Consider the following 20,992-nt stretch of genomic DNA (forward strand, 5'->3'; position numbering starts at 1 on the left):
AGTGGTTGGAGATATGTAATGTAATTAATATTTCAGGGAATACTTTAATTAGTAAAGGTGAAGATGAATTTTTATTTCTGGTTGTCACGTTTTAAAGAGAAGAATAAAGAAATAACTTTAACTTAAATAAATGAGGCTTTTAATGTGAATGTTTTTGTAATATTCTGTTTGTTTGTCTTGCAAAGGCCTAATTTGTAGTAGTTCCCATAAATTTGACATATACTTGTTTGTGTGTACGTGTGTATATATTTTGATAAGGTCTGAGATGTCTCTTTGGGTTTCCGGTTTTCTCCCAGAGTCCATAGATATGTGAGATAGGTTAATTAGTAACACTGTTTGCCTATAGGTACGCATTTTGTTTGTCAGTATGTGATAGACTTGCAACCTGTCCAACATATGATGAGGCCTGACCCCCATTTGCCCAAACAGGATCAGCATTTAATTTTTCTCAACTGAAGCTTTCTTTCCTATTGAAAAACATTTTTGACATAAACAAATCTTGCAGTATCAGAAAACAATAACTTTGATTTAGTGTGAGTGTGTATTAACAAAGTAGCAGTTTTAATGCTGTGTTTTGAATTTTGGTCATGTTGTGGCCCCTTTGATAACACTTATATCACAGATTAATCTGAGCCACAGATAAAAGAATTTACGGTGTTCACTAATTAATTCCTCACATATTTGAAGCTTAAGATTTGATTGAAAAGGTGTTTACCCTGAACAATATATGAGCCCTGAGAATATTTGAGTTTATATCTTAGTGACCGTATTCTTTAAAATGATTATTGATTTGAGTTTATTTAATTTGTAATAAATTGAAGTTAATAATCTGTAATTATCTGGTAGTCGGTTTAACACAAGTCGGGTTAACACAAGTTTCTAGCCTGCTGAGAGCAGAGATGAGCAAACCTGAATACACACACAAACAAACAGTGGCTGCTGTTTGATAGAGTTAGTGACACACCCCCACACTGTTTTCAATTGTTTTTCTTGTTTTCACATGTAGGTAGAGGAAATGAATGTACAGTTGCAGCTGGCTTAACAGAGATCCCCTCTGAAGGTGAAATAAACCATAATAAGCAAGTCAGCTTGTGTCTTCAGAAAATGGTCAACAAAACAAAGGTAAGAAGACTTGATAATTGTTTTTAAATGTGTACCTGAATTGAACTGTGCAGTTGCCTAATTTAGTTTCAATTATAATGATTGAATTTGAAAACTTGTACTCTTGAGTCAGACAGTTTTCCAGAAAAAAAAAAATTGCATGTTGATTTCCTACAGTGTTGTGGGAAAAACATGGAATGGGAATGCAAAAACAGGATGTTACGAGTATGAAGTCACCAGTAGGAAGCTATTCGATTGATTAAAGATACAAAAGTTTTCATAAAAAAATCTCTTATTTGGTCATTTATATACTTCTTTTTTCACATCTTCACTCTACACATTGTTGTCTGCGAGATTGCACATGGTTGACTTTGAGGCACTTAAACATGTTTTTTCTCGATTCTTACTTCCAACCTGCCTGAACTTTGCAATGTTTATCTTCCTTCGTTACAGAAATGCAGAGAAGCGAACAAAAAAAAAAACCAGCTCTCCTCATTTGTTTGAGCTTGTGCTTTATCTTACAAAACTGTTACATCTGCAGAAAATGACATAAATGGTTTTCTGTAATATAGGAAGTTTAGGAAGTAAACTGAACATCAGTAATGTGTGTGTGTGCAATTCCTTTTTTAAGTATTTCCTTCATAAGGTCATACACTTCCATAGCTGTAGGCGTTTGACGCATCTAGCCAAGAGGTTCTGTCTGGTCCTGAGGGTTTCCTGTGTTTTGCTGCTGTGATGGTAGCGTACAACTTCCTTGCTTGTGAAATGCACCTGGGCTCTGTTTTCGTTACGCTGGTAACCTCAACAAGCTGCAGCTGAAAAAAGTGAAACATGATGTCATGTCCCCCAGGGAGCTACGATGGACTGACTTTATTGTGGCCTGATTGCAGAGGTGTTGCAGTTGTTCTCTTGGTTCTCTGTCGGTCATGAGAATAGATTAATGTCCAAATATGGTTAATAAAGTTTGCGCAGTATTGGCAAACACAGCAATCTGCGATGAGCTCTTGGAAGTCACACCTGCACGGCTCACCGACCTTTGAGGTGCAGATGGCAAACAATGATAAATTTTACATCGCTTGACTTGACTTGCAGATTTGCTGTTTGCTGATGCTTTTGCTGTCAAGTAAAAGAAATATTAAAATAATTATTCACACTCATTTTGTTCATTTTTAGCAGATTACAAGAGGGGTCCTCTGGTGGCCTTGTGGTCTGGGGATACATAGTTTATAACCCAGCCATCTTTGCTTCAAATCCAATACAGACCTTTGTCACATATCATTCATCTTTTTCTCTCCTCAAGATTCCTATCTTGCCTTACTGTCAAGATAGGACTCATGGGAGGCGGTCTTTGTTGCGTGTGATCTATCATCATTTCCAGTCATTTCTCCACTATCAGTTCTACAATAAAGCATAAAAATGCTTTTTAAAATGATTTTCTGTCTGACCGCTCAACCTCATTATGGTTTCTATAAATGTATCAACCTAAGTCACTAAAAATCTTAAGATTTTGGTTTGAATGTAAATTCCTAATGAAAGATTTCATTCTCTTTCATTATCCTTTTAAGTGTAAGATTCTTTCAGTAACACCCAAGAGTCTGAAGCAGTTGCTTTGACCATGATCACAAAACATAAATAAATGACATGTACCTATGGTATTTTTTGGGTAAGGTTCTCTTTATGTGCGGTAAGTGGTAATCTGGTGTTTCCACTCTCATAACTGATATTTGTAATTGACTGTCACAGCTCCAGTTGCCCACTTCTGAGAGACCCAGCATCCTTGTCGCTCTTTGATTTTCTGTAAAACGTAATTTTCAGTGGGCGCAAAATAGTAGCCATCAAGCAGACCTAGTCATACACTTAAGAATTTCCTTCATTTGTGCTCGGAGGCCCTGCTGCGGTTCACACCAGCTCTTTGTCGAAGGCACATAATGCGCAACTCATTCTTCAGTGCCTGTTTTCTTGTGCTCCTGCCAGAACATGTCCAGTGCATGAGATAAGCCAAAGTCCCCTTTGAGGAATCTTCGGGGAATAGCTTCCCATATTTTGATTTGTTAGACTTAGTGTAAAATACTTCTAGCCACCTTGTAGCTGTCCTGTAGTATTATTAGAAGATAAACCCATTGTGGATCATTTACAAATTGGAATACTAAAGCATTTTCCTCTGAAGAAAGGTTCTTTGAGATAATGAAGGAGTAGCAGTGATGGGTTGACAGTAATAAATGTACTGACTTCCCAACTTGCTTATCATGGATAATGTGATGTTTGACTGGTGCGGGTAGGGCTAGTGGGCTCTTTTGGCACTACTATGCTCAGCAGGCCTTAACCCCTGACTTTCAGCTGGGTGACCAGATATGAGAGTCTGGTGGGAAAGGGCCTGATGGTCCTGTTTGTAACTGCTGCTCAGGTGTTTGTGTTGATGATAGCTCTCTGTATTGGGGCCAAAGTACGTGGCGGGATGGACCACAGTTGTCAGGTTACAAATTTACAGTTCCGTTTCAGTGGCTCTTAGTATGTTTTTCTCGACTCATGGCCTTGGTGTTTGATTTCCTTTTTGGTCTCTATGCAACTATATATCTGGCAGGGTTATTGAAAGTGCATGGCCTGTTGGCTGTTGAATAATAATCCTCTGACATGTTCAGTGCTGTATCATTCAGCAAACCAGTTCAGAATAATTACATCCTAAAGAAACATATGCATTAAAATTTCAAAGGTCTTTAAGCCATGTTTTTAAATTTATAGATACTGCACTTTACTTTAAAGCTTAGATTTGTTGTACATCACAGATTTCAACCCTTTTTTCTGTGATTTTTGCTTCTATGGACACAAGCCAATGAACTACAATTAAGCCTAATATTAAGCTCAAAATATGTGGATATTGTCACACAATATAAAGCCTTAAACACAGACTTACACTAATTCACCCTCAAGAATATATGTGTGTAACAGTTTCATTAATTTCATTTATTGTTTTCTTACTTCTTGCTTTTATCAGATTTCTTTACAATTTCATTTGTGTACACAATATCAGTTGGACTGTCCACTGTGTAAGAAAATAGAAATTTGGAAAAGAACAAATATGTTTGAGTCATGTCATAAGTTTCGTGTGTTTATTGTTGTTTCAGGCTATGAGAACATTGGTCATGACAAGCATGCCCACTGAGTAAGTTCCTCAGAAATTTAAAACTTTGCCTTAAGAGAAATGTCACCAGAAAACTTGAATTGCATCGGTGAACAAGTTTGTAAAAAATATAAAAATAAATGTCTTGTTAAATTGTTGTTATTGGTTACTTTCTACTTTATTCACCTCTTGTAGGCAGCAGCACATGGTGGTCCAGGTGGTCAAAGCACTGGCTGGTTTTTCAATTGTTGACCGAGTTTGTGAGACCACAACTCATGTGGTGTCTGGGGGTCACCGGCGGACTCTCAATATTTTGTTGGGCATAGCTCGTGGCTGCTGGATCCTCTCTTTTGAATGGGTATGTAGTTGATTAACATTAAGAAGCCATCATATGTTATTTAAAACTGATGGTGAAGTGTTATACTGTCTTTTGTTTTTATTTTTCCTTGAGTAGATTCTCTGGTGTTTGGAGCAAAGGCAGTGGGTTCCAGAGGAACCTTATGAACTTTCAGACCAATTTCCAGCAGCACAGGTGAGTACCAGTACAAGTCCAGTATACTAGTAAAAGTGTCCACAACGCAAATGCTGCCAGCATTAACCTTCACTCCAAAGCCCATTATGTTTTCCATTGGTGCAGACAATCAGATGTATTGATTTTAAGTATCAAGTGCAGAGCTTACGTTACAGGTGCATACAAATATGATAATAATTCAAATTTTTTCTGTATGTTATCCGTATAAATCACATTTTTTCACACTCAAAACTAATAAACGATCGTAAAACCAAAGCCGAGGAAGTCAGGCGGAAACCTGCTATTTTTTTATTGCCAGTCATTCATTTTCAGTCCGCTTGTTTTTCCTAAAGCATCCTGTGTGAAATGTGAATGTTGCCTCTTCCTGAACTCGTCATTCATGAATCACTGTCCTCTCCTGCCACTGCGAGGGAAGACATGGGGTCTTGATGCAGACAGATGTCAACCGATTTCCTCTTGAAATTAGGTGATGGCTTTTGTTATGACAGACAAAATATTTTTATGCCCCCAAGGCCTTTTACCATTCCCTTACTCTTATGGTTGCATCCAGCGATTGGCAAACCACAGGCTTCTCTCTTTTATTCATATCCTGTGCCCTGTGGAGTGTTGCCTTCAGCTCCTATCAGTGTCAATGATAGAAACTGATTTCAGTAGCATTGTTTAAAAAGACCGTTGTCACAGTGAATTTTACATCTCTAGCATATTCACTCACTTTACACTTTACATGTAACATTAAAATATTATTTGTCTCTGTTCAAAACAATGATGCATGACCTCAATGAATTGGCAATAAGATTAAAAGACTGAAGCATACATGTCACATGAGGCCTATAGTGAAGCATTCTAACTTAATCTCAACTCTTTGTGCCCATGAAGTTTCCATTGTAAATATCCATTTAATATTTCTGCATTAGACCTTTATAGGAAATGTTACAAATCACTGATCGGGAATGCTGTATGGCTATATGGGATTGACAGGATTTATTTATGTAATCTGATAAAGTAAAAATAGTTATTTTATCCATAAGCAGATTCTCAATTTATTTTCCCCAAATGAACAACAACAACAAAAAAGTGAATTTTGGAGAATTTTGAAATTTTATTTTGAAGTAGAAATTATAAAACATTACTGAAATAGTTGTGGTAATCTGGAATTTGTGCATTCGCCAGACTGTTCATTGTTATAGTGTAGAAAAAGACTATTGTGGAAAAGGACTTAAGAACTATGTCTTAAGTTCTCTGCCTTGTGGTTGTAGTTAATATTCAACTTCAGGTAAATAACAGCTGGTAGAGCATTATATTCAGCCACTCTTAACAAAACCTAAAGCCATTGTTTACTGGCGAGAAATTCAACTTCCTCACTCAACAACTTGTCATAAATTGTGCTTGTTGTAGCTTTAAAAGAGTCATAACATAAATAAAAATACATTCCCAAAAGACCACAAAGAGATCATCATCATGTATGAGCATGACGTGAGACGGTACTGCGGAATTATATTAAAAGATATACTCTTAGTTTATGTGCAATGAAATCATTAACTAGCTAGAAACTATGAAGCACTCATGATCTCTCTCTAAAAAAATCTCTCTAGCCCATATAATAATGTTAAATATCAACCTTAAAATCTATATATAAATTACACAACAAATGTACACACATTCTCCGGAGAAAAATAATCCCAAGAGAAACAATATCTGTGGCATTTTTACATTTGCATTTACATTTTAGGTATTTAACAGAAAGTTTTCTAGAACACGTAACAATCACTTTTAGTCAGTTGTTGTATGTTGTACCATAGTCTCTTTCTTAAAATTAGCTATTAGCAGCTATTATTTAAAATCTAGTTAAGTGGCTGCTTAAACTATATTAAAATCATTCAAGAAATAAAATTAATTAATGTCACATTTTACTCTGGTCTCCCCTGTTTGGTTAGCTAGCTGTTATAACTCATTGTAATTACTATGCCTATAGTTACCTATACATACCACAGACATACATATTTTCAGTATAGATATTTGTCAGTGTCATTTTGTCAGTCCATATTTTACAATTTTTGCAACAACCCATTTCATTCAAACTATTAAACATATAAACATGCATAAAATATGTCTTTTCAAAGGTTTGTAACATTACTTTCATTAAGTGCTTTGGCTTCCTTGAGATTTTTTATTTTTGGTATTGTTGTTTGTCGCTGTTTGTCAGGCAGAGTTTCCTCCCCCTCTGTTTAATGTGAGAGTGACGGTTCAAAGGAGACCTGTGAAGTCTGCTGGTCGGATCATCATTGTAGTGGACTTCAGTGAATAGCCCGAGCCTTTCCAGTAGTACCATTTGATTCCATTGAAGCGATTTGAGTTTTGGCCTTGTTGGTAATACATCCCATTCAAATTGGAGGGACCACAGGCATCAAACCACCAACCTAGAGCATCAAAAGAAACACAATCAATTTAAATGTTACATTGTCAAAGACGATAATGCATAAAACCCTCTGTAGAGCATGGATGGTGACTGCTGTTGATCACATGGCAAACTATGGAATGAAATGATATATTACCAAAAAGCCCTATTCAGAGATAAACCATCTCATGTCTCTGGTAAAACCTGAACGTTTGAGGTTAACAACCTGTAACATCTGTTCCATATTGAATGAATAGAAAAGTTAAGAATTCAGAGAGCAAATCTGCATTAACGTACATTTTTCAAGCTGTAATAACGATTATATGGCTTCTATGGAATTAATGATATTAATACACCATAGCCATGATATAATCAATGCCATTTCATGGCATCACATGAGCAGCTGGTTGAATTGTTAAAAAGTGGCAGTTCATTTTTCTGTCATGTCATGGTGTCAAGGCAGGCATTTCACATTTGGCAGCGTCAACTGGAATTGGATGTGACAGTGTAATTGCTACTGTTCTTACTGGATTGTCACTTATTGTTGACACACACCCCCTTTTGTTTTAGGTCCCTATGACACTTCTTAATTTTTCATCAGCATGAGCTGGGAAGAGACTGATTTGACTGATAACTTATTTTATGAACTTGGATTGCTGTTTTAATTCAGGAGTAATACCTGTCATATATAGTCCATAGAAACAGCATGCATATCTGTAAACAGATTTCAAGAAAACCTGAAAACCCAATCTTTCACTTAAAAATATGTAATGACTGCAGCTCATAAGATTATGGTTTTACATACTAACTGCTGTCTAGCATTGCTTCCAGTTACCAGTTTATTACTCACTCCTGTAACATTGTCAGACTCACTCAAAATCTGTGCAGCAGAAACATAGATAGCGGCGTATTTGATTATTTTTCATACAGGTTTACTACATTCATTCAAATTTTTGTTCATTCAAAACAGGCAGCTTCATATTTGCACTCTTTATACTGGGTCAGTGCCAGTCAGTTAGGATTGTGCATAATGTGCATATTGAGTCCTCTGTGAGAGACGCCTCATGGGAAAAAAGGGATAGGGTTAGCTTTTTCATGCTTTCATGCTCACTTGGCAGACCCCAGTACAGAAGGAGACAAACTTCTGGCAGTGGAGTCACTTTCAAGGGAACGGAGGAGGACCTTTAAGCTCTGTTCCCAGGCTATTAATGTCAGCCATTGTAGGAGCTGAATTCCCCAATGAGTTGATCAGTGATTAACTCCAAGCTAATTGTGCTCTTTGACCTGGCAACAAAAGTATAGGAGCACTTAAAATGCCCTTGAAGATTTTTAGGGAAAGTGCCAATATTTTGGTGGTTGGGAATTCATTCATGTTCCAAAACAAGTGCCCAGTGCACATTGACTTGATTTTTGTATTTTTTTGATGAACAAGTTATTTACAAAAATGTGTTTCTTACCCCCTGTTGTCAGTTGTGAACATTTACAAACACATTTGTCATTGTCTGCATCCTTTGTACTGAAATCACTTCCTGGCTGCCCGATGCTGCTTATTTTGCCTGCAGTTCCACTGTAGCCTTTAAGGTGTATCCTGTAGAATGGAAAAGGAAAAATGAAGGAAGAGGAGGAGGAAGTTTGTGACTACTGTTCCTCAAAAGGCAACATCCAACTCATTCATACAGCTTCACTACTACTGGATCTAAAAGAGGTTTTGGCATAAGGATTAAGTGTGCTTGTTTAATTTTTGTTTATTTTCGCTGCTGTTTGTGAATTTAACAAGCAGCTTGATGGTTTTATTTTTTTCCAAAGGATTTGTGTAATGTGATTTGTGTAACCCAATTGTAATGTGTGTTTGTGTAGGTTTTTTGTAGGAGACATAAGTTACTGAGCCAAGTAACTGCAGACCAAATTGGTCATAGTTAAGGGGACTTAAGACATGAATAGAACTGTGTTGAATTGGAGCATTTCAAGGTCTGTTTGCCAAACTCAAAGCAAGCATCCATTCCACTCTGAAATCAGCTTAGGTTCAGAAGAGAAAATACTTCTGAAGGTTGTGTTATTGCCTAGAGGTACAGACTGAATGCTAGAAATTGAAGACATTTTATGTATTTCCTATTTTTCAAGTACTGACCAGTTTTATTACATTTTCTTTGGGCTCATGCCAGTACATCAGTATCAGGAAGTAAATAGTCTTATACAGCAAGAACCAAAGGACTATCAGGAATTTCTATAATGTGTTATGCAGCAGTAGCAGTAAGTCAGCAATTATGGTCATCAGCTAGTATTTACAAAGGTGGTTTTCAGGAGATAAATATATGCATGATACAATCCAGGGACACTCACAGTGTCTGTCAGAACAAATTATAAAACTGCAGAATTCATGCTCCGTCCAAATTAGGTGTAGGAGTTAACAATCAGAGTAAATTCACCACAAGATTTCTCAGTGTGTCCATCAACATGGTCTCATCTTCATTGTCAATGAACCAATTGTGGAGAATTAGCCTGATGCTCAGACTGAATAGTTGAAATGTTGTATTAGAAAACAGTTGCAGCCAAAGCTCCTATGATTTTACTGTAAAAGATATTGAAGTATGAAATAAATTGATGCTACACTACATGCAAGGTCTTATAAGATAGTGCTTCACAGAGCACCTTGTTTCATGGAGTACTGCCTCCTACGTTTGTCACTTACGTAGTTGTTAAATTTTTCATAATAATTACAAGGCTTTGAGTTTTCAGGCTGCACTTCAGTTATGCTCCTTGGCAGAAAACTGACAACAGTTTTTGGTATGTGTTGAGGATAGTGGACTTCAAAAGCGCTGTTGTAAAACAGAAGCAGCAATATTTGCTGATGGGCTTCTTTTCCCACAATAACATGAGCTACATGAGCTGTGAAATTTTGGTTCAAAGCAAAAATTAAACAAGATATATATAAATATTTAGTTATTGCCACCTTGCATGCAACAGATTAATTACTAAGGGAAAATGTATTTGATGTTGTCAGCACAACAGACCTGTAATTTTGTGCTTCACTCTCAAGAGAAAATTGATCATATTGTGAAAATCCAGAGTTTCCTTCCCAGTCACTCAGCTGGATCCTTAGTTTGTAGGACTGTTGATTTGTCAGCTTGGAGACAAATTCATTTCCTAACCAGAATTCAGCTGAAGGTTCTCCAAACCCCTGAAAAGACAGAAAAGAAATGTATTGATTAACATATGAACCCCAGCAGTGCAGCGATGTAAGATGTCCTTTTCCATTAATGAAAGGGCAAACACAGATGATCATGTGCTCTTCATTTCTTGGCTATTAGATTGAAAGTTATTGTTCTTTGGAACTGAGATAGTTCATCAGAGTACTCAAAACACATTCAGCAATTAAACAAATCAATCAAAAGTATTCATAGGGAACATATGCCAGTTTTAACTGCAAGGGAAATTGCATGAATGCTTTTCTCTGTATTGATTGCTCTGTGGGGACTTGAGATTGGACGTGATTCATTTTGGCATGCTGTTGGACTATCTATCTTCTACTTGACATTGGCAAGTCTAGTCACTATTTTTGGTAGTAGATTATAAGCACATTTTCAGAAGCACGGACAGAAATATTAAATGTGCTGTGATTGAATGTGGTGCTTTAAAAATGGCAAATAGCTAAAATTATTGTGGTTTCAATTCTTAGCATTTTTTTGATACATAACAGATGGTCAGGACTTAGGACCTCTGCTTTAGTGGCTGCAGTTTGTCCTTTCTTCAGATTGCATCTAGGAATTACCTCTAACTCTGCAGAATCACCAGGCCGTAAAAATACTTTCATTCTATGGCCTAAAACCAAATCTGGCTGCTGATCTTGTGCATTTGGACTGAAAACCGTAGCCTAGGATATTTTTTTTTTTTTTTAAGGGAAGAATTTCTTCTTGATAGTATTACCTTTTTGTACTCTTGCCACGTACGGTGAAAGTCAACATGGCCATCAAAGCGTTTTTGTAGGACTGTCCAGCCACCTCCTTCTGTCTCCATGTCACAAAAAGCCTTCAAACACAAGGAAAAAGGAGTTGCTGTAGTAAATGATTCAAAATTGATGCTAGGTGAAGAGTACATGTTCATTTATAATTTGACAATGCTGTCTTATTGGAGTTGGTTTAAACAACTTTTAAGTTGCAAGGAAAGGGATACAGAACAGAGGTCCAAGTCTTAATCACTGAAAAGTATCTAAGGAGATCACAGTTTTAGCTCAAGCATGCACATCCTTAATGGAAGCCTGAGAACATTTTAATTTAACTACCCCGCCCTCAAACACAATACTGTTTACTGAACTCTCCATCCAGTAGTAGCAGTGTTTAATTTGTAAGTGCAGATTGGTCAGAGCATGTCTTTGTGGATCTGTATGTGCACTGTCATGGCATTATTAAATCTGTGCGCGCACACACACACACACACACACACACACACACACACACACACACACACACACTGCATGGTTTTTTATGATCCAGCAAAACAGCTTTGAGTGCACTATTCACATAGGTTAAGCTAGTCTGAAACAGATAAATGGGTTTACTTTACCTTAACCTCTGTTGTAGTGTTGGGTAATGTGAGTGTGTAGACTCCACTTTGGGTGTTTCCTGACTTGTAGACAGCAGCACAGTCCATGAAAGTGGTAGGATTATCCCGCATCATGACAGTTTTCGTCTCTGCAGAGAAAAATTACCCTTGTTAATTTGACAGCACATAATTCCACAGCATGTAAGTGTCCTTTGAGAAATTCACATCTTCCAATAATAAATAAATAATATTCATTTCTTTAGTGTCAATGTGACTGCTGCAGCAAGGTGGGTCCTTGAAAGCTCTAAATGCAGTGGCCAAATTCCCAAGTTCAATACCACTCGTGTTTACCAATTGTTTACCGTAAAGACTGGAAACTGATGAACAGCTAGCCTGGCTCTGTCCAAAGGTAATTTAATCCACTACCAGCAATGGATGATTTCTTGGCTTTGAGTAGTTGGCAGGCAATCAGCCTGGAGACTCCAGGAATTTACAGCTCCCAGCCAAGATATATTCCATCACATACCCCTGAGCTAGCTGGCTCTGTCCAATGCAAATCTAAGGCGACAAACAGCAGGATATAGCCTCATATTTATTGAACAAATATAAAATTGGTATCAGTCTTCTTGTCTAACTCTTCACCAGAGAGCAAATAACCTTATTTCACAAAATGTCTAACTATTCCTTTAAACTGTGTCCACCCCTCAGTGATTCCAGTGTCTACAGCAGTCTTGGCCTACAGGTTAAGTTACTATGGGTGTACTAATATGATTCTAAAAAAGAAGTTGTCTTTTGTTTGATAACTATATATAAAGAGGTGATGATGACCTGAAGTGCTGACTCACCTCGAGCAGAGCCGGCAGAGATGGTGTGAATGAGGTTGTTCACAGTGTCCATCAGCTGCTGCTGTTGATGCTGTAGGACAGTGTTGTTGGAGGAGACTTTGAGCAGCTCCTGCTCCAGCTCGCCTATGATGGCCGTCTGCCTCAGTATAAGAGTTTGGAGCTGCTCCTTTTCTTCTTGAAGCATCTTCAGCTCCACCTGCCTCTGCTCCTCCATCTCCTGCACCTTTTTCTCCAGGAAACTGAGGAGAAGCAGACAACAAGTTCATGAATGAGCTTTGTCTTTGCTTTGCACGTTGCTCCAATACTGAACTGTCAGTGACTCAGAGTTTTTTTTGCCATGTGATTTGATGTGCTCACCTATTTTTGTCGTTCAGTTTGTTGATTTCATTTGTTTGGACAATTAGTTGTTTTTCCAACTTGTTGGTTGACAAGGAATTCTCAAGAAGCTGGCGCTCAAGTCGAGTTGTATGTTGAATTACCTACAAATAAAAGAACTAGCAGTTCAGCTCTGTCACAGAGATACCTTACAAAGTAACCCATGGATCTTTAGATTTTTACATGCCCACATTATGATGTAAACTCTCAAATCAAATGTTTCACATTAGCTTCAAGAAGGGGTCATGGTTCTTTAATACTGTCAGTGTGGTCCCAAGTTTAACTCACATCTCGAAACAGAAGGTATTCTAATGAAACACAGTATATTTAATATACATATATAATGTATAAGAAGTATACTGGATATTCAGTCAGACATCATACGATAAAGGACTGAATGATGAGATCCCATGGCTTGTCATGCTCTAAGAAATGCACCCATTGCACACTTGGTCTAGAGAGACCAAAACATTAGAATGATTTATAAATTCTGATGCTGAGCAAGAGCAGTGTGCGGGATTTTCTTTCTTTCAAGACTGAAATGTTTACTGTACATTGAGTTGTCAGTTTATTAGGAACTCCCAGCTAAAAATAATGCAGTCTTATACAACAGTCCTGCAATAAATCCTCCTTCATGATGGCATTGTTCAGTTTTTGTTGAAACCATGTTAAACAGGCATTGATTCAACTCTATAATCATTTTAGTGGCTGCAGTTTTTGGTGCTGTTGAACTGCATTGTGAGAGTAACCTAAAATAAAACCTAAAATATCTCTCTGTGTAATGCAGTACACTTCAACATCACCACAAACTACAGACTCCAAAGTTATAGTTTTCAACAGCACCCAGACACTGTCCATAAGAATAACATTCATGAAGGTAGGTTTTATTGCAGGACTGTTGTATTAGACTGCATTAGCTTTAGCTCAGTGAGCTGAATAAACTGCCAACTAAGTGTAGAAGGAAAATAATAATTCAACTTGTAGTAATTTAAAAAGAAAAAAAAAACATGGAACATAAAGAGCAATAAACGTGTATAACAATCCTAAATTAAATGATAAACCCAAAGACATTTGCCTGGTCAAAAGGCAGTTTGTTGTTTTGTTATTACATTGGTGGATCAAGCACAATACACGCCCTGTTTGCACTTCTAGACTGAACAAACAGCCATTTGCAAAATGGAAAAGCATGAGGGGAAAGAACTAAATTCCAATACAGCAGACGTACCTGAACAAGGGGAAACTTTCAGAATGCACGTATTTTCACAGACAGATGTATTGAACTAAACTCTGGGGTTGGGGACCTTGCCTCTAATTTCCCATTTTGGAGGAACTGAACTCAGCAAAAAGCAGGTTGTTTACATGGATCCTAGCTATGTGTCTCCAATGGAGCTGTTGATGTCTTTGAACAGACGGATGTATGATTGTGACAAACTGATAGACTCTTTCTGTGGGAATATGAGTGTGCTAATAACAGGAAATGCTGTACAGTTGGCTCACATAAGGTCATTGACGTGTAGCCACAATAATAAACTGACGCAGTCATGCCTGTTTTTCCCTCTGCTTATTTTTTTACTCTCTGAAGCTACATTATTTCATGCAATGTATGGTGGAGCACGCTGAAATCTGTTGTGCTTATATGTAGACAGGTGCACACTGTGTTTGACAGGTTTGACTTTCTTAGCATTGTATTGCATGGCAGTGTGCATTTTTCTGCATGTTAAGAAAAAACTGAAAGCACATCCTCACCTGTGCCTCCACATTGGTCAGTTTCCTTGTTTGCTCAGCAGTTTGACTCAGCAGGTTTGTTCCAATTTCAATCATCGTAGCTGTGTGGTTGTGTACAGCAGTCTGTTGGATTTGGACCATGTCCTGCTTCATGCTGTCCTGTATGTAGTTTTCTAGCTACAGAAGAAAGACAATTAGCTTTAGACAGTTTTTAACATTTAGTGATTAGTGTCATTAACCAGTGGTTACAATGTGCAATGCTGAACTACATTCACAAGGTTGTTCACAGTTTAACAGCCAGGTCCCGCTCACTATAGTCTGCTACTGTAAAGTTTTTACACAGAGTAGCTCTGTTTCTTTGCTCAAGTTTTTCAGCAACCTCATTTGTGGAGAGAACATTTATCTTGTAGTCATTGTACATTGACTGGGGTGCAGGTGATACAGTTGTCAAAGAGAATCACTAAAGTATGGACAGCTGCCCACCTTTATACCGTACATATGGTGTATTATTATTGGGTGTCCTACAGGAAAACTACATGTATTTAAGAAATAAATAAGTTCAGAATGTATTACCTTGAAACTAGAAAATTCTCTTGACAACTCATAGATGGAGTTCATATATTTTTCGGTTATATTATTTTGCTTCCTCCTTAAACGCATCAGATAAAGACTGCATAAGTTTTCCCAAATTACCCTGGCAAAGATGATGTTATCAGTTTCAAAATTCAGTTTCTTTATCGTTCAAAAAATGATAATGCATTCAACATCTCATTTTTGGAAATAGGATGGTGTACTGTACCAAAGGGAAATGTTGAAACACAGTTGGTCCATTATTTAAGGAGAGCCATTTGGGTAGAATCAGGTATTTTAATTTTTTTAATTATGCACTGTGTAATATATATATAATGTCCTAAAGGCCAAAATGTGTAAATATTTTCCTGGCAATAAATAATATAAATGAATAAACTGTCTGAGTTTACCCCCATCAAATATTAAACCTCTTAATCATAGCAATAATACATGTTTCAGTGTTTCATCTTTACAAGATTTGTTCTTATCTACCTTTCAGTATTGCCAGATTTAGACCAAGACCAGTCATTAAGTTATTTCCTGCATGGTGTTCCTGAGTGGCAATCAGGTCACACGACTCGTAAACAGGATGGAAGTGTTGAGTGAGGAGTTACATCCTTCATGACAGTATGACTTGTGTACAACTGGAAACCAGTGTCATCTACAGTAAGTTTGCATAATCACTTTTGTTATTTACTCATCAGTCAGCAATGCGACCCCAGACAGCCAATTTTATCATTATTCTTCTTACAGCAAAAACAACTAACAGCAGCAATCAGTGCTGATTTTGTTTGTCTTCCTCTCTTAGTGTCCAGTTTGTTTATGTTATTGAATGCACACAGAAATGTGTGTTAGGTGGAAGGTTTTCATTTGACTTTTGGGCAGGATATCCCATTGACAGTCAATGATCTAATCAGTTGTTTACTCTGTATGCCTCAAAGGCGTCAGTGAGGAATGACTCTGTTCCTCATTCACACGAGAGCATGACAACAACTGGTTTTCCTCAGTTGTCTTCAGCTGGTGCAGCAGAAATAGGAATTCCAGTAATTAAGTGACTATATTGTAATGATGAATGAGTAAATCACAACATCCCACTGGCAGTCTCTACTATATATTTTTTTTACCAATTTATTTATTCATTGCTGAAATACAAATGTAGCTTTCTTATTTCATCTGTGATGACAGAGGTTTTGGAGCACCTCACTGATTAGATTAGTCTTTTTCACATTTTTCTGGGGCGCTAAGATAATAATGACACCTTTACAAAGCCTCATGCTTCGCCCCTGGTAATGCAGAGCCACAGTAAGGTATAATATTTATCAGTGATAATCTGTATCATACCTTGGTGCTGTTGGACATCATGAGTATTGTTTGTGTCCATACAAATCAGTTCTGTTCTACATGGCGAAATATCAAGTTTAGTCACTTGTGAGAGTTAACTTTAACCATCAGTCTTCACATTTTAGCTGTGAGTTCTTCTGTCATATATATCTTTTCAAGTGCAAATTCATTTGGTGAAAGTGAGACAATAGAAGAAGGAACTGGAGTCCTCCTGGAGTTTTTCATGACACATTATTGGCAGTGCCTCTCTCTGTGTGAGAAATATGTAAGCTGTCACTTTGTCAGATGTGCTGTTGTGAATGGCCTTTGATTTCTGATGCAGTGGGTCAGTTTTTGTCTATGTGAGCATAGTTACTGAGTAGCAGCGTCTAGATCATGAAGAACATCAAAGACGAGTGCCCTCTGAGCCCTCCTGTGGAACGGAGCAGAGCTTGTTTTATGTTACGAGACGGGAATTGTGCGGTCAAGCTGTGAGATGTTCTTGTCTTGTCTGGCTCGTCTTGTATAGTACTGATCATTAATCACACTGAAGTGTGTGAAGAGAGTGAGCCAGAAAAGAAGCAGTTCTCTTCTTTCTCTCACTCAAGCAGTGGCTCAGCAAGCTGAAAGGAATGCATGCATCCCTCGCGTGGACACCTGTGCTGAGTTTTTGTTAGTCGTTAGAGCCATTGAGTCCTTTTGTGCTGCAGAAAATTGCGTCACAGACGTGTTCGTTTACACACATTTTTCTTTTTCAAATAAAACCTCTGACATAGAGTAAGTATACATTTAGATAAAATAGTTCTTGTTAATGTAAACCTTTGCATATGATTTTTGTTTAGTGGAGCAATTTGGTGTGTTGTCCAAGTGTTACTCATGTCAGCATGGCAATTTACAAAGAGCTTGTGGTTTAGTATGAGCCCAAATAATCTGACCATCACATGAAAACAGCTGTCCCCAAAAAAAAACAAAACAAGATTCTTGTCATTCAGGATGTTAAAATTTCCCTGTTCCACTTGCAGAAGTCAATTAGATACTTCCACAAGGTTTTAGGGGAAAATCTGGCGAAGTCTACGTACAGCCCTCTGTCTCTGCTCTTCTGTGTCTCACATACCTGAACAGGCTGTTTACATGTAATAAAGGCAGTCATTGGTATCAGAGTTTGTTGTATTAATGTGATATCACGGATATGACTTAACTTTACCTTAAGCAGCCACTGTGTGTTGTTCTCCATGATGATTTCCAGTTGTTCCAGCCTTTGAGCCGACTCGTCGTTGTCCATGGGTCCATCCTTTTGAACTGGATAGTTGTAACTGTTGCTCTGACTTTGGCAGTTTTCCTGCTCAGGCAGCAGAAAGGTGTAGCTACATGGCCCGTTTTGGATCTGATACTGTCTCTTGCCAACAGCACTGTATCCTGTCCCCAGACTGAGGCAGAAACCTAAAACTAGCAAGTCTATATTCAGCATCTTCATCGTAGAGTTATTTAACTAAAAATAAATTTAGCCCAACTTCAGGGTTTCCTCAAACTTCTTTCAATGAAAGTGCGTCTTTCCTCAGCAGCATCCAAGTGTAAACAATCCTCTTGAGGTTCTGCAGATTCCTTTTATTACCTCTCAGTGGTAGGAGGAGAAAAAGCCCATCAGGAATTAGAGGTAGTGTTTCATTCCCGTAGATTACCGGTGCCAGACTGCATGTGTTTCGCCTTTCATCAAGCCCCCAGCCACTTGTTTGAGCTGCCCATGGCCCCTCTGATTAGCTGTGATTTTTTAACCACTCCCCCCTCACTGTGGCCAGTCACTGTGAAGAGCAGTGAAGTGGAGATTCTTTTCAGTACACACGCAGTGAACAACACAGAGGAGCAGATGCACAAACTACACATCTTTCACTATATCCTCTACAATACCCACATGTGTTTTTCTGCTGTAGTTAAACAGCTACTCAGGATGCAGCTGTCCACATTCAGGACACTGTGATAGTAGCCGTGGCCATCCCATTCATTGAAGAATGTTTCCCGGCATCTTTGAACAGGAGATTCAAAGGATAAAGTCTGTGTTTAAAGTACATTATTAACTTTTTTAGAGTATTTTCTTACTTTTCCATTTGAGGCTATTTCTATTCTTGTTTTTCTTTCTTGTTCTTTTTTTTAACACAAATTAATTTCACAAGTTCATAAAGTTATAAAACAATCCAAAATTCCCAGACCCTTTGGGTCTCAGGGTCCATAAAGTTTCATATTATCTATTACTGGTACAAACTAAACTTGCCACTTGATGATCTCTGACCACAAAATTGCCGTGGCTTTTTTATTTGCTTTGGTTCTGGATAGATTTATGCAATTTCAGATTAAGTGTACTTGGCTGATCTTTGTTCATTAGTATAATGAAGCAAAACTGGAAAGCTTATGTGAAAGTTGTTTGTTTCTTTGTTTTCTCTTAAAATTAAAAAAAAAGTACAACACTAGCTAGAAACAGGCTGACAAAAAGTGATCCCACACAGATAATCATACATTTAACTCAAATTTAAATCTATATGAATGTGAAAATGATCGATTTATTAAGAGTCATTGATGTTCTGATGTTATTAAAGAGACAAGCATGCTCTTTGAACAAAATGCCTGAAAAGCCTGAGGTAATAACTTGTTTTCTGTGGCTTAAAGAAAATAATCTTTCAGTAGAAAATGGTTTTGAAAATGAATCACCCCTGGATTATAGAAGATTAGGAGGCTGGCTGCCCACAACATATAATGATACAGTCATATCCAACCTTTCCTACCTGTTATAATGACTGTCCTGCAAGAAAACAATTGGGGCTTTTTTCTGTAAATGCAGCATTATCCCAGCCTGGCAGAGTCACTTAAGTCTGTCTGGGGGCTCTAATGTCACAGTGAGGAACAGAGTGCAGGTGTGTTATGCAGGAAGGGCATTGACATAGGAGGACGTTTTGTCCTATACTGCAGGAATGTGCCTCCATCACAGACGCTCAGCTATTGCTTCAATAGCTTCACTCTTTACTTCCTCAAAAACAGACAGACTTTGGTCTATCTCTAACAGTCTGCAAAAGAGTTATAGACAGATTGAGCTTCTTATTTTGTACTGAATAGTAGTTTTACCTTGACATAACCACGTTTTAGTGTCAACTGCACCATGTTTTATTTTTTGACAGGAAAGCCTTAGATTTGCCCTCTGCAATGGGATAGAAATACCGAAACAGAATTGTAGGAAGTAGGCTGATGTAATAGTTACTGTATACAGGAAATGCAACATATTTAAGGCACATTACCAAAGAGGAAGGACTTGTCGTCATTCCAAAAACACTGACTTTTTCAGGTGTTGATGCTGAATCACTCAAACTGTAGATTCATCTACACCAGTTCTTGTATTTCAGTTAGTTTTACGGTTATGGAAAGCACAAGGGACCTAGGACCATTCATTCATTTAATTTGTCAGTGAGCCACATCCTATACCATGCACTAAACAGTTTGCTCATGCTGTGAGCAAACAGTTTGACCTCTGCTGAAGTGTAGCAAACGCTCTATTTCATTATACAGGGTTGTTAGGCTTAATTTATTCTTGCCTGTTCGTGGTTGTTATAGAGCTGCGAAAGCTGCCTGCCTCTCTGTACGCATAACAAGAAAAATGTAGAGACACATGTAGATTAGTGGCTGCAGAGATATTGATTAGGTTGTCAGTAAGGAGGTGGGTTTTCCCATGTGAAGCATAAATAGAATTGTTACTGGCACAATAAAATGCAGCGTATCTAAGCTGTAATGATTTGAGTGTTTATCAGGGCCTTATACCACTGGGATTTCTATGACCCGTCCTCTAGAGATTTCAAGAAATGAAACAACCCAGCAGGCTTCAGATCATAGCTAGTTTACAGATAAATATTTTTAGTGTCACATTTGTCAGCAGAAAAGTTTTATTTATTGTATAGTGTCACTTTCATTAGCAGACTGATGTGGGTTAAGATAAATATCTTAATGCAGGAGTGGTCTAGATATGAAGTGGAATTTACGCAATACCAAAATGCTGTTTAAGGTGCCACAGTAAAAATATTCAGTTCCATTTTGTTTATTGACACTTAACGGAGGACCCGTTACTCTTCCAGCTCAAATCTCTCATACCACATATCTTGACACAAATACTAAATATTGTCACAAATTCATCCAACCACTTTTACAGTCATCACGGTGCTTTTGTTAGAAGCAGTGTGAGAATAGGTAGAACCAAGCTTTGACAACTTTATATATTAATTAAACTACTTGAAGCCAAGTTTCCAGAGGCCTAATATTGTGTCCTTAGCAGTAAAATACTCATCATCTACTGTATGTGTTCTTTTTGTGTCAGCATTTTGCTTATCTCTCTCTTATTTTGTTCTTTTGTGTTGAATGTTTTTCCATGTTTTAAAAGCCTCTTTTCTCACATAATGGACCTCACATATAGTCTTCAATCATTCGCTTTAGAGTGCACA

General features: G+C 37.6%; 2 protein-coding genes across 3 annotated transcripts in view; one reads left to right on the top strand and one right to left on the bottom strand.

Annotated features, from left to right (window-relative positions):
* mcph1 (microcephalin 1) overlaps nt 1-20,992 on the top strand; it is a 29,614-nt gene that overhangs the window by 5,235 nt on the left and 3,387 nt on the right. For both annotated transcript variants that reach the window (XM_071480795.1, XM_071480796.1), the window contains exons 11-14: nt 1,007-1,122; nt 4,224-4,261; nt 4,415-4,577; nt 4,674-4,751. In XM_071480795.1, coding sequence (XP_071336896.1) covers nt 1,007-1,122; nt 4,224-4,261; nt 4,415-4,577; nt 4,674-4,751 — 395 coding nt within the window. The remainder of the gene's footprint in view (nt 1-1,006; nt 1,123-4,223; nt 4,262-4,414; nt 4,578-4,673; nt 4,752-20,992) is intronic.
* Nucleotides 5,827-19,934, bottom strand: angpt2a (angiopoietin 2a). Its single transcript, XM_071480797.1, has 9 exons — nt 17,725-19,934; nt 14,652-14,807; nt 12,888-13,009; nt 12,531-12,769; nt 11,707-11,834; nt 11,071-11,172; nt 10,158-10,324; nt 8,604-8,734; nt 5,827-7,168 (listed from the first exon to the last, which is right to left on the bottom strand). Exons 1-9 carry the CDS (start codon nt 17,992-17,994, stop codon nt 6,996-6,998), a joined length of 1,488 nt encoding a protein of 495 aa, XP_071336898.1. The 5' UTR covers nt 17,995-19,934; the 3' UTR covers nt 5,827-6,995.

Source organism: Trachinotus anak, unplaced genomic scaffold, assembly GCF_046630095.1.
Source record: "Trachinotus anak isolate AG129_WGS33_773 ecotype Australia unplaced genomic scaffold, CSIRO_AGI_Tana_v1 ptg000007l, whole genome shotgun sequence".
NCBI lineage: Eukaryota > Metazoa > Chordata > Actinopteri > Carangiformes > Carangidae > Trachinotus > Trachinotus anak.

Excerpts from the sequence above, each read along its gene's own strand:
- angpt2a (XM_071480797.1), bottom strand. The coding sequence starts at position 17,994 with ATGAAGATGCTGAATATAGACTTGCTAGTTTTAGGTTTCTGCCTCAGT. Across the intron at positions 11,835-12,530 it reads CTCTGCCGGCTCTGCTCGAG|AGACGAAAACTGTCATGATG; the intron begins GTGAGTCAGCAC and ends TTTTCTCTGCAG. Across the intron at positions 10,325-11,070 it reads CGTGGCAAGAGTACAAAAAG|GGGTTTGGAGAACCTTCAGC; the intron begins GTAATACTATCA and ends CTGTCTTTTCAG.